The following is a 14,967-nucleotide window of genomic DNA, read 5'->3' as shown; positions in this document are numbered from 1 at the left end:
TCTCAAACCTGGTGGGCTTCGGAGGGCAGTCACCCCCGCCTTATTGACGATGGACTCGAAGTCCACAAAGCTTAAGCCGAGACCAAGGGACAGCGGCTGCAGCCCAGCAGGCACGGCCCCTGCCCCTCATTCCACCAGGCTGCCCCCAGGGAGACTGTACAGTTGGCTCAAAGTGGGGATGCTGAGGAAGCAACAAAACCGTGTTTTGCTTTTCTTTTTCCCCAGAAGTCTGGGTAGCTTGCCAAGGCAGGAAGCCTGACCCCAGAAGCAGACCCCGAGGGTGGAGGCCATGGCGGGCACAGAGCGGAGCCGCGCGGGGAGGCCCGGCACTCACCGGGGGAGCCCGTCCTCCACCACATAGGGGCCGTGGAAGCTGCGGCGGTCCACCAGCCCGTCCACGGCGTTGAAGTGGATCTCGGACAGGGACTCCAGGTTGCTGGGGAGCAAGAGAGGAGACACGTTCCCTGAGACGCAGCAGGGCAGGCGGCACAGGGACCTGAGGAGGCAGGTCAGCCAGCACTGGCCGTCCCCGCCCCACTCATGGTGGCCGGAGGGAGTGACCGCCAGCCTCTGTGCAGGGTCCCCAACACATGTGGCCACCCCGGGCCTGCCCTGGAGAGGAGGTCTCTGGGCCATGGAGGCTGTGACCCCCAGCTCCCGGGTCCCAGGACCCCTCGGGCAGAATGGGACCCCACAGCCCAGGAGGGACACAGACCCCTGCAGCAGGGAGGAGCCGCCACGCTGGCCCTGAGGGGACCCCAGGGTGATTGGTCCGTGCGGATCCTGGGCCTGCCCTCCTCCTCCGAGTGACCACGGAGACGGCTGGTCACTCACTTCCCCACGGGGTCCGTGACGGCCTTGTCTTTCCGCTCGGCCGAGTAGAAGGGCGGCGCGTAGATCTGAAACTCCGTCTGTGGCAAAACAGGGTGGTGTTTTCCCACGTCTTCACCCCAGATCCCAGGCTCCTTCTTCTAGCGCCCCACCTGGGCTCTGCAGACCCCAAAAGGGCCCCCAGGGAGCTCGGAACCAGGGCAGGAGCAAACCAGAACCTCCACAGAAACAGGTGCCACCCCCACCTCGGGGCACCCAGGGGAGGAAGCTGGGGGCAGGACTGGGGGGTGCGGGTGGTTTCCAGGAGGGTTGGGGGTCCCAGCCGGGCCTTGGGGGGTGGGCTTGGGGAGAAAGAACTGGGGATGCAGAGGCCGGAGACAGCACCCGTGGGCTCTGGAGAGGCCGGAGAGGAAGCCCGCAGCCCCCTCACTAGGCCGGCCCCTGTCCCCCCTCTGCTGTGCCCCCCCCAGCCCAGGGGAAGGGGCCATGAGCACGTGCTGTGGACGCGGAAGCAGACGACCGGCAGCAGAGGTGACAGGGCAGGTGCAGGGGTCGGACCCCACCCCCGGGAACACCCCGCGTGTGCCGGCTGGGGAGCCACTCTGGGCCCGTCACCCCTGCTGCACGGCCATGTGGGACCCGACCCCTGCGTGCCTCAGTTTCCTTGTCTGTCCACTGTGGACAGTGTGAGGACAGCGGCCGTCACGTGGAGATGCACCCTCCCCACAGGGTGGGCCGGTGGGAAGGGTGCTCACCTCCCAGGGCACCTTCTCGTCGGGCACCGGGAAGCGTGTGACGGGGGCGTCGGGGTACAGCAGGTGCCGGGCGTTCACGTGGTGGGCGTCCTCGGGGTCCCCTGCCTTCCGCCTGCGGCCCGCCTCCTGGCTCAGCTCTTCCGAGGCCCTTCTGGATGCTGCGGAGGGTCCCACAGGGCCGGGTCCCCTCTGGGCCTCTGCCCTGACGTCCGGCTGCCACCTCCCTGCACCCCAGCGACAAGCAGGACCCGAGGCCCCCCGCTCGGCCCCCAGCTCACAGCCGCCTCCTGTGTGGGAGCCCCACGTGGGCCTCAGGGGCAGCTGAGCTCACAGGAGGCTTAACGAAGCCCGCTGGGGGGCTGTGTGTGCCTCGGGGGGCGGCACCCCTGAGAGGCCACCCGGGTCCATTTCTAGGCCGGATGCAGATTTAGGAAAACGGCCTTCCGAGGCAACTGAGGTGCAGCTGTTCCCTGGAGCCGGCCATCCCCAGCCACATGAGGGGGCCAGGAGGCAGCGGCCGGACACCCCCACCTTGGGAGCGGGGTGCCCTGGCCCTGCTGTGGCCTGGGGGACGGGCTAAGCCCCCGACGGTGCTGGTCCCGGGGCAGGTGCTGCAGGGATCAGGGAGCAGAGCCGCCTCCCTCCCAGCGGCCCCACCACGGGCAGCAGCCAGGGCAGACCCCGGACCCCAGAGGACGCAGGCTGGGGGGACCTGCTGCCCCGGGCCCCGACTCACCCAGAGCCGGGAGGGCCCTCTCTGCACCGAAGCCGCCGTCCCGCAGCGCCTGCACGACCCAGCGCAAGGCCTCGGCTGTCTCTGCCACCTGGGGGGCACGACCCGGGTAAGAGCTGGGGAACGCCCGCCCCGGCTCCCCCCAGCACACCCACCCCAGCAGACCCCACAGCCGCCCACACACCTGCCCCTGCCCACTGGCCCTGCCTGACAGTGAGAATCGAGGCCTGGCTTAGGAGACCCCAGACCCCGTGACCCCAGCCCCCCAGTTGGAAGCCCCCTACCACCGCTCTGCAGCCTGCACAGCTGCGGGAACGGCCGCTCGGTGCCAGCTCGGAGGAGGGGAGGGTGGCCCACCGGGCACCCAGAGCCCCCTGCGTCCTGTCCCGGGGGAGCGGCTGCTGACCCCCAGCAGCGTGGGAGGGGGCCACCTGCCCACAGAGGCGAGTGACTGGTGGAAACGCCGGAGGCCCTTGAGCCGACTCGGGGCCCCCGTCAGACTAACCTGAACGGTGGGGTAAACGGAGGGGGTGTCCCACTGCACGTGCCCCCCAAGGAGGACCTTCCCTGGGGGCCGCTCCCTTCAGCTAAGGGGGTGTCAGGGAACGTCTCTGACCTGGTCCTAGGGGCCAGGAAGACAAGCCCCAGGGCTACTGTGGCCTATTTCGGGGGCACTGGCAAGGGCCCGTGGGGAGAAGGCAGGCCGGATGGACCCTGGGGGAGCAGCCCTGGGGGTGGAAACCCCACCAGCCCAGGGCCCGGCAGCCCCCTCGGGCACAGCCAAGGCTGGGAGGCGGCAGCGCTGCCCCAAGTGGGGGGCACCCAGGGAATGGAGACGGCAGCTCAGGGGAGCTGGGCGCCTGGGGCTGGCTGTGGGCAGCTGTGTCCTCCCCAGAGCAGGGCCCAGGGTCAGGGCCGGAGAAGTGGGGGTGTGGGGATGGGGGGTGAGGGGAGGGGATAGGGAAGGGGACGTGGGAGAGAGTGGGAATGGAGGCGAGGGGGGAGGGGGAAGGAGGGGAGGGGCTGAGAGGATAGGAGGGGGGAGGGGAGAGGATGAGAGGAGGGGAGGGGAAAGGAGTTGGGGAAGGGTGGGTTGAAGGGTGGGGGGCTGGGGGAGGGAGTGAGGGGAGGGGAAGGGTGGGCCTGCACCCAGGGCGTAAGCCCACCCGAACTCCCCCCACCATCTGTACCGGCGCCTTCTAGAGCCTACTCAGTGGCTCTCTGTGCCTCCTCTCATAAATAATGACCCGCCTTCCTGCAGAAGTGTCCAGCCACGGCCCCGTGTTCCCATCCCCCGGCCTCGTCCAATAAGCCCACGTGCTCCAGCACTGACCCTGCTGCTCGCCCGAGCCGACCACCCAGAGGGCGAGAGCAGCCTTTACTCATGTCCACGAGCCCCCACCCCACCCCCGGCATGGCCGTGGCAGCCGAGGAAGCAGCCAAGGAACCATCTGGAAGCCCTGCCTGCCCCCCTCCCCACCCCCTGCTGTCCTGGCTCAGGGCACCCGGCCAGGGGCCTCAGACGGCAGCCCCCTGGGAGGCTGGAGGAGGGGGATGAGCAGCGTGTCCCCCAGACCCAACACGGCACAGCCCGGCTTGGTGGCATTTTCCCGCCTGGACATTCCCGACGCCTTACTCTTGGCACTTTCTGAGTGCTCCTTCTCGAGGCCCCACCGCCCTCCGTGCCCACCCGTGGAGGCCCTGCCCTCGAACCCACCTGCTCCTCCAGGGAGGCCAGCCTCTGCTCCTGGGCCGGGTCCAGCAGGTCCAGCACGGCGTTGACCCTGCGGGAGGGCACGGCTGAGGCTACCGGGCACCGTGGGACCCAGGCCAGCTCACAGGCGGCCCCTCAGACCCAGCTGCCTCGTCTCCACGTGGCCTTGCATGTCAGCAGTCGTGTTAATGCTTAAAGCACGACACAGCTATAGAACGCCCCCGGGGGAAGAGCTCTGTGCCAGTTTGACTGTATTATGTCCCCTCAAATGCCATTATCTTTGATGTAATCTTGTGTGGGCAGACTATCAGTGTTGATTAGATTTGCATGGAAATGCCCCCCACCCAACTGTAGGTGGTAACTCTGATGAGATATTTCCATGGAGGCGTGGCCCCGCCCATTCAGGGTGAGCCTTGATCAGTGGAGCCAGATAAATGGGCTGACAAACAGAAGGAACTCAGTGCAGGTGTGAGTGACGTTTTGAAGAGGAGCTACAGCCAAGAGAGACACTTGAAGAAAGCACAGGAGCTGCAGATGAGAGACAGTCTGAAGACAGCCATTGAAAGCAGACTCTTGCTCCAGAGAAGCTGAGAGAGGACAAATATCCCAAGTGCAACTAAGAGTGACATTTTTGAGGAACTGCAGCCTAGAGAGGAACATCCTGGGAGAAAGCCATTTTGAAACCAGAACTTTGGAGCAGACGCCAGCTACGTGTCTTCCCAGCTTCCCTGTGTAACTGTGTAACCAAATAACCCCCCTTTTATAAAAGCCAATCCATTTCTGGTGTTTTGCATTCTGGCAGCATTCGGAAACTAGAACAACCTCCAAGCAAACAAGCAGCCCCTGCCCTGGCGGGAACTTTCCAGCACAACTGGCTAGGGCTGTCTGCCCAGGCCAGCTCTGCGGGACCCCCGAGCAGGAGATGCAGTGCGTGGAGTTAAACCAGGAGCTTTGAATCTGAAGCTACAAGCAGTAAAGCGCCTTCTGGGCACAGCTGGGCCTGCTGCTGGGAGGTGGGGGCACCGTTGCTTCGGGGGCATTAGCTCACTTTTTGCCTTATTTTGGTACCACATAGGACCCTCACCATCTGGGGCCGGCTTGTTCGTGGCTAAAATCACGCAGGCAAACATCTTTCCAAAATGCTTCTGCCCGAGATGCATTTGCAAGAATATCCTTTGTAACAAAGTGAGCAACTATTTTAGTACCCGGGAGAGGACAGCGAAGGACCCACTCAAAACGGTCATCTGGGGGGAGGGAAGGAAGCGTCTGATGGAGGCCTGGAAGCCCACCTTTGCCCGTGCTGCATATTGCTTAAAAGTCACAAAAGCTTCTTGGCTGCTCGCTGCGCTGTTTTCCCCACCAGCAGGGCAGGTAGGCTGTGGAGGTCATGGAGAGGGCGGAGGGCATGGGGACCCCATGAGATGGGTCAGCAGAAAGGGTAGGAGGTCTCTAGCCTGGCAGGTACAGCTTGTCTGAGACCCCAACCGCATTTGCTGACAACTCCCCAGGCCTGCTCTGTGTGTCCACTGGGATCACTGAGCAAGGCAAAGCCTTCCCTCAAGCAAGGAGCTGGGGGCACTCGGCTGAGCCCCCGTGCTGTGAGGCGGGGAGCAGGGGGATCACCACGCCACCCCCTGGGCTTGGACTCTTCAGCAGGCCCACAGAGGGCAGGCGACCAGGCCACGGCCTCTGTAATGGCCGAGGAGTTCTACCATTTCCCCGTCACCCTAAGTTTTGAAAGTGTTTCTCTATCAAAACACATAAATTTGGTAAAGACCAATACGCATAAATCAGAGCTTCTAAACCAGCAAGAGGATATGTTAGTATACCAGCTGCCATTCCAGCTGAAACACACTCTCTGGGCTCATCTTAGACCACTTGTGTTTTCATTAAGCTTTGCCACCTCAGGGAACTGGGGTTCAGCGCAAGCCTGAGGCTCCCACCAGCCTGGAGCAGCCCTGGAGGGCTGTTTGCCTCCATAGCGATTTTCTTGGGCCCCACTTAGTTTCCCTCAGGCAGGACACGACAAATCTCTGGGGCCTGCATTCAAATCCAGACCGCACTGCTCGCCCGCCTGGCCGCGGAGCTACCTCACTTTCTACCCCGTGCTGGGACTCAGTTTCCTCCTTCCTAAAGGAACAAACCATACCTGCCTTTTAAGGGCATTGAAGGGTTAATGAGGTGATGCAGGTAAAAAGCCTGGTCAGAAAAGCCTCCAGACCCTGCAGTGACCAGGACCCTCGCTCTTGCCGCATCGCTCAGCAGTTTTGCTGCAGCCTTCCAGGCCTGGGGCTCTGCTGACGAGGGCCCTGACAGGCTGAGGCCACCTCTCTGTGACCGTGCAGAGCACCCCTCCCCAGCATCCAGGCCCTGAGCATGCTCAATGTTCAGGGTCAAATGACAGTGAACAAAGCCATTAATCAAAGCTGTTCTTTAGCCAGAGCAGATAAGAGAAGGTGCTCAGACTCCAGGCACTTCTTCAACTTGATAAACACAAGTTGCCAGGGCTAGGCAAGCCTTAGAGACCACAGACCCCAGCCTCCTGCATTTCTGTCAGGCCAAGGCCTACAGCCCTCCAGAATTGCCTGGTCTTTAGTCAGAGCCTCCTAGACCCTTTTCTAGGTCTGAGGATGCCATGGGGAAAACATTGGACTCTGTCCCTGCACTTATGGAACTCATGCTTAGAAGAGCAGATGGGCATTAAACCAACCAACCAACCAACAGGCTGACCTTTCAACCAACAAACCACCAACCAACCAAGCGACCATCCAACCAATCAACCAACCACCAAACAACCGAGTAACTGTCCAACCAATCAACCAACCACCAACCAATCGAGTGACTGAGCAACCAATCAACCAACCAACCAACTGAATGACCGACCAGCCAACCAACCAAATAACCAACTAACCAACTGACCATCCAACCAACTGACTGACTGTCCAATCAATCAATCAGCCAACCACCAACCGACTGTCCAACAATCAACCAACCAACCAACTGAATGACCAACCAGCCAGCCAACCAACCAACCAACTAACCAACTGACCATCCAACCAACTGATTGACTGTCCAACCAATCAACCAACCAACCACCAACCAACTGGCTGACTGTGTAACCAATCAACCAAATAACAGACTGACTATCCAACCAATCAGCCAACCAACGACCAACCAACCTGCTGACCTTCCAACTAACTGACCAACCAATCAACCAACTAAATGAACAACCAACCAACCAACCAATCAACTGACCATCCAACAAACCAACTGACTGTCCAACCAATCAGCCAAACAACCAACTAAATGGCCAAACAACAAACCAACCAACCAACCAGCCAACAACTGAATAACCAACATTAGGTCATGCAAGCATAAAGAAGTTTGAAAAGGCAGGGTATGGGAACAGAGCAGCTGGAGAGCAGAAAGGGTTTTCTGATGAGGTGACCCCTGGCCAAAGTGGGAGGTCAGGGCCTGCATCTGCCTGAGACACGACTGTCTCCAACAAAGAGAGCACCCAGGGCTCAGCTGGATGTCCCCATGCAGACTCAAGCAAACTCTGGCTCACCTGGCATGAGTGTTAGATCGGGCTCGGACCCTCAGCTAGCCCACCACCACCACCATGTGAGTTTGAAGCTGTAAGTACCCCCAAAAACGCTATGTTCTTTTAATCCATTCCTGAGGGTGTAGAACCTCTTCATTAGGTTATTTCAATCAAGGCGTGCCCCACAGTGGGTCTTAATCCTTTTACTGGAGTCCTTTGTAAAAGGATAAAGGACACACAGAAACAGCCCAGAGAGCTCAGAGAAGCAGAGACGTGAAATTCAGAGAAGCACCCAGAGAAGGTGAGAGACGGAGCAGCTGGAAGCTGAAAGCAACAAAACCCGGGAGAGGAGGGACAGCAGACGCTGGCCACGTGCTCCCCGTGTGACGGAGATGTCCGGGACGCCGGACGCTGGTGGCCTTTCTTCAGAGAAGGTATCCTCCTGGTGATGCCTTAATTTGGACATTGTCCTGGCCTTAGAACTGTCTATTTGAAAGCTAATAAACCCCCATTGTAAAAACCTACCCACTTCTGGTGTACTGCATTCTGGCAGCTTCAGCAGACCGAAACACTCACCGTCACCTCCATCAGCAGCAGCTTCATTAACATGCAACAGCAATAATGAAACAACGCCCAAGCAACGATGCTCACGGAGTGCAGACCGCGTTTCAGCACTGTGCCCAGCGCTTCCCAGGCACAGTCCCCCTGCACCTCACGACCACTCTGAGCAGTGGGGACCCTCCGTCTCCATCGCACTGCGAGGTGAGGGATGCACACATCACGCAGACACCCAGAGCCCACCCGCTTGGCCGCTCCAGGAGGCACTCCTCCAGCAGGACCCCCAGGAAGCACCTGCAGCCCCTGCCCTCAATCCCCGCTGGGACCCCGGCTGACGGCCGGGCCGAGACCAGGTGGTTCACTGCACCCTGCCGGTGCCCAGCCGGGGAGGGGCCGCAGGTGGAGGGAAAGAAGCAGAAAGATCTTTCTCCCCAACACTGACCTCACACTCTGGAAGGAAGCAAGGCAGGGAGGCCCAAGAGTGGGGAAGATGATGTCAGACGGGCCAGTGCCCCGGGACTGGGCTCTCCGGCCCAACAAGGGCTGCAGCACACCGAGGCCGCCAGGCTCCCCAGGCAGGGGGCCATCCTCAGAACAGCCCTAAACGCAGCTGCCCAGACCCCACTCCCCCACAGGCCTCCGCCTGGCCCCTGCCCACCCGAGGCTGCCCTGGCAGCCTCCTGGCCTCCGGGCCTCTAACCTCTCACAGGCAGCCTGCAGGTTCTGCCTGTCACCCAGGTGGGAGCTCCCTGGACCCTGGGGGACCCTCACACTCCTGTTGGCCCTATGGTGCACTCCCTAGGACGACTGCTGGGCCCAGGCCCAGGTGCAGAGCTTTCCCACCCCAGGGGACCCCACCCCGGCCCCCCCCGGCAGGACACGCACCTATCGCTGATCTCTTGGGTCTTCTGCTCGGGCCTCTGCTTTAGCTGGAACTGCAGATTCTGCAGGTAATTCTCCTTCAGGTACATCTCCCAGGAGAGAAGGGCGGCCTCCTCGTTCTTCTCCAGCTTGTTTCCTGTCCGAAGGAGGAGAGACGGAGGGGCCTGAGCTCCAGCGGGAGGTGGTGGAGGCACCGGCCCGCAGGCCCTGAGCCAAGGGGCAGCGGGGCCCACCACCGAGGGTCTGGCTCCCGAGCGGCAGCAGGAATCCAGCCCCCCGCCTCCCCCGGAGTGGGCTGCGAGGGCTGGGGGAGCTGGTGGTCCTGCTTCCTGAATAAGAACCACCTGTCCGAGTTCCAAGCTTCTGTGAGTCTGCAACGAGCTGCCCTGTCCCCCCAAACGCTGCCGGCACCCCAGCCGGTGGGGGAGGCGCGTGGGGGCCCCGGAGAGAGGCGCTTACTGAGCTGCTTGTGCCTCTTGGCCGGGATTTTCAGGACGAGCCTCTTGACCAGGAGCTGCAGGTGGCTGAGCAGGATGAGGGGTGGTGGGGCTGGCGGGCGCCCGTGGTACTCCTCGATCAGGTCGTGGCGCTGGAACTTCCAGATCTGGTCCGTGTGCTCCTGCACCTGCTGGAAGGTGTAGCTGCGGGCAGCGGGGAAAACACGAGTTACGTGGGAAGAGCAGATGCTGTAGGTCCTTTTACTGGCAACAGATAACCCATTTCACCGCCCCAAGAATCTGTGATGCTGTGCAATTGAAAACAAAAAATGCTACATGCAGAGGCAGTCATAAACGCAGGAAAAGAGCATGAGGCCAGGAAGTGTAAAAATTGTGAGCTTCCTGGAAGCCAAGGGGAGAAAAGAGAAGGTGCAAACACTTTCAGACTTTATAAACCTCATTAAGGAAGAAGAAATGGACACTGGTCAGGAGAGAGACACTCCCCGGCCTTTCCTGCTAGAAGGGAGGTATCCATTGGAGCTGAGCCGAAGACAAACAGAAGAGAGGGGCCTTCCACAAGCTTAGGGACAAGGCACTGTCACCCGAAGTGTCACCTTGCAGAGGAGCTCAGCAGAGCCAGACCGAGACGGGGGAAGGGGCAGTGAGCCGGGCAGAGCACCGGAAGCCCCCCTCGCTCCCACCGGCCCCGGCCAGGGCTCGCTCCTGGTGTCTGTCTCGGCTCCTTGAGCGCCGGAACGCGGGTCCCAAATGCCTGGGGTTTAGTTTCTCGGCTTCTCCTGCCTCCCTGGACCTTTCTTACGCTGGTTCCTGGGTGAGGCCCTTTCCCCTCCTTCCCAGGCATCTAATTTAAGCCTCTGGGAGCATCCTGGCACCCCCAAAGTGGGGCTGCTGGTTTCCACAGCCGCCGGGAGACGTGACGGGAGCAGGGGCCTGCAGCCAGGACGACGACCTGCCTCCTGGGGCTGCCAGGGCGGACCCTAAACTCTGGATTTCTTGTTCCACAAATGAAATAGGCAATATTCTAAAAGCCCTGTGATAAGGCTGAATGCTTCCAAACACCCAGGATTCTAAGAACATCCTGGAGATTTCCAGAGAAGAAGTAGACAGGGGTGCGTTCCCCACCAACTCAGCGGCTTAAGACAAGACACATTTAGTATCTCACAGTTCTGGGTCTGAAAACTGGGTCTCTCTGGGCTAAAGCCCAGGTGTGGCCAGGGCTGGCTCCTTCTGGAGATCCCAGGAAAAACCCAGGCTCTGGCCTCTTCCGGCTCCGGGAGCCGCCGGCGTTCTCAGCTCCTCACTGTGTCACCGTGAGCCCCGTGTCGGTGCCATGTCATCCTCCTGCCCCTCTCCTAAGACCCTGTGCTGACATCAGGCCCACCCAGACAATCCAGGATAACCCCCATCTCGAGGTCCCTCGCGTCACATCTGCGAAGTCCCTTCTGCCGCATCAGGTCACGTGTCCGCAGGGCGCAGGGATCCGGACGCGGTGGCTCCAGAGGGTCAGGATGCCACTGAGCACAGACGTCCGTGAGGAGCAAGGCGCAGCGACTCTTCTAAGCCCGCGGGACACTGCTTCCGAACAGCTGAGCAAAGGGATCAGGAGGTGGACGGCGCACATGGAGAGACCCCGTGAGCCACGGCAGCCCACAGACGTGTAGACAAATAACCCCGAACCAGTGGGAAACCAGATAGGAGCGGCCACACTTGGGCTGGGGTCCAGGGAAATGAGCCCAGAGGAAGCCACAGCTCAGAACAGGCTCAGACGTAGACGGAGGGGGCAGCAGGGACAGGCCCCAGGGATTGCAAGGCCAAGGGGCGTGGGGACAGGGGCCAGCCTCCGGGTGATGGGGGGTCATCTGGAGCTGCAGAGGCCAGCCCTGAGCAGCCAGCAGCCACAGCACGTTCCCCAGGGCGAGCAGTTGGCACACGAACAAATGACATTACATCCTTGCCATGGGATCCACGCAGCCGCTAACGAAAGAAGGCAGTGGGTACCAACGACCCTCCCGTGTGCCAGTGTTGCTTAATCACCACAACATCCCTGGGGAAAGGACTGTTGTTAGCTCTGTTTTTAAAATGAGGAAACTGAGGCCCAGAGTGCTTCAGTGAGGTGCCCAAGGACGCACAGCTAGTGAGCAGTAGAGCAGAGGCAAACCCTGGCAGCACTGCACGGCCTTTCCAACACTCCACTGCAAGGACTCCGGCTGGTTTGAATCTGTTATGTCCCCCTCAAAAGCCATGTCCTTTTGATCCTCTCTCATGGGGGCAGACCTGTTGTGGGTGGGACCTTTTGATTAGGTTGTTTCCATGGAGATGTGACTCTGCCCTTCAGGGTGGGTCTTCATTAGTTTACTGGTGTCCTCTATGAGGGGATAAAAGGCAGAGACATTTTGGAGAGAGCTCAGAGACGCTTAGAGAGAAAATGCCCAGAAACATTTTGAAGGCAGCTGTTGAAATCAGAACCAGGAAAGAAGCTAAGAGATGAAGCCCAGAGTTGCCCCAAAGTAGCTGAGAGAGGACCCCCAGATGCTTAGAGAAAAACTCCCTGGGAGAATCAAGCAAGGATGCACAGGAGCTGACAGAGAGGAGCTAAGACAGCAGCCCACAGGCATTCTGGAGAAAGCAACAGAAACTGGAAGCTAAACCTAGGACAGGCCCAGCAGACTCCAGCCATGTGCCTTCCCATGTGACAGACGAACCCCAGATGCCATCGGCCTTTCTTCAGGGAAGGTATTGTCCTGTGCATGCCTTAATTGGGACATTTTCATGGCCTTAAAACTATAAATTTGTGAACTAATAAACCCCCCTTGTAAAAGCCAACCCATTTCTGTTCTTCTGCATTCCAGCAGCTTTAGCAAACCGGAACGGACTCTGAGAGAAATTGTTGAGTAAAAAGAGCAAGTGACAGAGGACACCCAGTGTGCCAGTTTGAATGTATTATGTCCCCCAAAGAACCATTATCTTTGATGCAATCTTGTGTGGGCAGACGCATTACTGTTGATTAGATTATGATTCTTTGATGGAGTGTTTCCATGGAGATGCGCCCCACCCAACTGTAGGTGATAACTCTGATTGGATAATTTCCATGGAGGTGTGGCCCCGCCCATTCAGCGTGGGCCTTGATTGGTTTACTGGAGCACTATATAAGCTCAGACAGAAGGAGCGAGCTTGCTACAGCCAAGAGGGACACTTTGAAGAACGCGCAGGAGCTGAGAGAGGAGCTGCAGCTTACAGAGACATTTTGGAGACGGCCTTTGAAAGCAGACTTTTGCTCCGGAGAAGCTAAGAGAGGACAAATGCCCCAAGAGCAATTGAGAGTGACATTTTGGAGAGAAGCTGAAGCCTAGAGAGGAATGTCCTGGGAGAAAGCCATTTTGAAACCAGAACTTTGGAGCAGACGCCAGCCATGTGCCTTCCCATCTAACAGAGGTTTTCCGGACACCATTGGCCATCCTCCAGTGAAGGTACCCGATTGTTGATGTGTTACCTTGGACACTTTATGGCCTTAAGACTGTAACTTTGTAACCAAATAAACCCCCTTCTATAAAAGCTAATCCATTTCTGGTATTTTGCAAAATGGCAGCATCAGCAAACCGGAACAGTTTGCTGGGGCTGCTACACAAAACACCACACATTAGTCAACTTACACAACACGAATTTATCAGCTCACATTTTGGAGGCTAGAAATCCAAAATCAAGTTGTCGGCAGGCCGTGCTTTCTCCGCAGTCTGTAGCTTCTGGGGGTGGCCAGCGCTCCCTGGCACTCCTTGGGGTTCCTGGCTTGTCGATGCATCCCTGCCTTGTCACACAGTGTCCTCTCTCCGTCTCCTCCTCTGGCTTCAACTGACTCACTGTGTCTGAATCTCCTCCGCTGATAGGGACATCAGTCATACGGATTGAGGCCCCTAAATCAGTGTGGCCTTGACATCTTCGAAGGTCCTTTTTACAAACAGGTCCACACTCACAGGCCCAGGGGTCAGGCCTTGAGCATGTCTTGTCCCCCCCGCTGGGCAGGCCAACTGCCCACTGGCCCTGTGGCTCACACCCCCTCGGTAGTGGCCCCCGCCTCATTCGCTGAGGCTGGGGGACGGGCTTCGGTGAATAGGAAGTTGGCAGGCTTGATGCAGGGACAGCAGCTGCGCACCCCACTTCCAGGCTCTCCTGGGTCCCTGCCACCACCCGGAAGATAAGGGACTGTCCAGCTGCGACCATCCCAGCCCTGGCCCACCTGCCAGCTGATGTCAGGTGCAAGCAGCACCCAGCCCGAATCGGCCAAGCCCCAGCAGGTCAGCAGAACCATCCACCCAGCTGTAGACTTATGAGGAATGAGGCACGATCGCTGTTTGCGGTCACCACGTTTCGGGATGGTATGTCACGCAGCAATAGCCAGGTAACTATGTATGTAACGACAGATACCTGTGCAGTGAGACAATTTATGGACCCCAGAAAAACATGTCCTTAATCTGAATCCACTGCTGTGGTGTAAACCCACTGAAAATAGGACCTTTTGAAGATATTTAATTGAGGTGTGGCCGACTGAATCCCCTTGGGCTTTGAGCTGGATTACAAGCAGAATGAAATTCAGACGTACAAAGAGAAAGCCACGGAAAGAACCAGAAGCAGGAAATCACAGAACCAGGAAGAGAAAGGAGAAGACACTGCCATGTGTTTTGCCTCATGATGGAAAAGCCCAGGACCCAGGCTCCACCAGCCCTGGGAAGGCCAGGTCCTCAGGCACGGCGCCCCTCCAGCCCCGCCCCTGCACGAGCCCCGCCCATCCTGCCTCAGCCCCGCCCATAGCTCTGTCCTCACTCGGCCACGCCCCCAGCTACGCCCAGCACAAGCCCCGCCTACCCCTTCCTCCAGCCCCGCCCATAGCTCTGCCCATCACTCAGCCACGCCCGTGCACTAGCCCCGCCTACCCCTGCCTCCAGCCCCGCCCATAGTGCTCTCTGCCCAACTCAGCCGTGCCCCCTCCAGCCCCGCCCCTGCACTAGCCCCACCCCAGACTAGCCCCCGCCCACTCTCCGCCTCTGACTCCACCCCCTTTGGTCCCAGCCCCGCCCCCGCCCACGAGGACCCACTTGAACATGGCGATGAGCAGGTTGAGCAGCAGGATGTTGGTGAAGAGCAGGTAGAGGCAGAGCAGGAGGACCGTCAGCCAGTCGGGGAAGGCGGGCGTGAGCCGCGTCGCATCAGTCTCGGGGCACTTGGGCTTGTAGGGGTCGGTGCCGTTGGGGCTGCACTGGTCGGGGCTGAAGTTCACTCCTGGCGAGGAGAGGGGGCGGGTGAAGAGAGACACTGCAGGCCACACCTGGGCAGTGTCTCCGGACGCTCCGAGTGACCAGCCGTAAGGTCACTGGTCCCCCCACGGGCCTGGACGCCTGCCCATCAGGTGACCTCAGCCCGAGGGCGTCCCATCGGGGCACCTGTCTGTGCCGGAATATCCCCTGCAGGTAGGCGCGTGGCTGCCCGGGAACCCGGGGAAC

At 59.7% G+C, this 14,967-nt stretch overlaps 1 protein-coding gene across 1 annotated transcript in view; it reads right to left on the bottom strand.

Annotated features, from left to right (window-relative positions):
• Positions 1–32: 32 nt before the first annotated feature.
• Positions 33–14,967, bottom strand: part of LOC119524953 (transient receptor potential cation channel subfamily M member 2-like) — a 53,525-nt gene continuing 38,590 nt past the window's right edge. The window contains 8 exon segments of the mRNA XM_037823688.1: positions 33–436; positions 835–911; positions 1,587–1,744; positions 2,323–2,410; positions 4,037–4,103; positions 9,021–9,153; positions 9,477–9,658; positions 14,563–14,746. Of these exon segments, the coding sequence (XP_037679616.1) occupies positions 331–436; positions 835–911; positions 1,587–1,744; positions 2,323–2,410; positions 4,037–4,103; positions 9,021–9,153; positions 9,477–9,658; positions 14,563–14,746 (995 nt within the window). The 3' untranslated portion in view covers positions 33–330.

Source organism: Choloepus didactylus (genome assembly GCF_015220235.1).
Source record: "Choloepus didactylus isolate mChoDid1 chromosome 23 unlocalized genomic scaffold, mChoDid1.pri SUPER_23_unloc10, whole genome shotgun sequence".
NCBI lineage: Eukaryota > Metazoa > Chordata > Mammalia > Pilosa > Megalonychidae > Choloepus > Choloepus didactylus.
The sequence above is the reverse complement of the archived record's forward strand: the minus strand, read 5'-3'. Positions and strand labels throughout refer to the sequence as shown.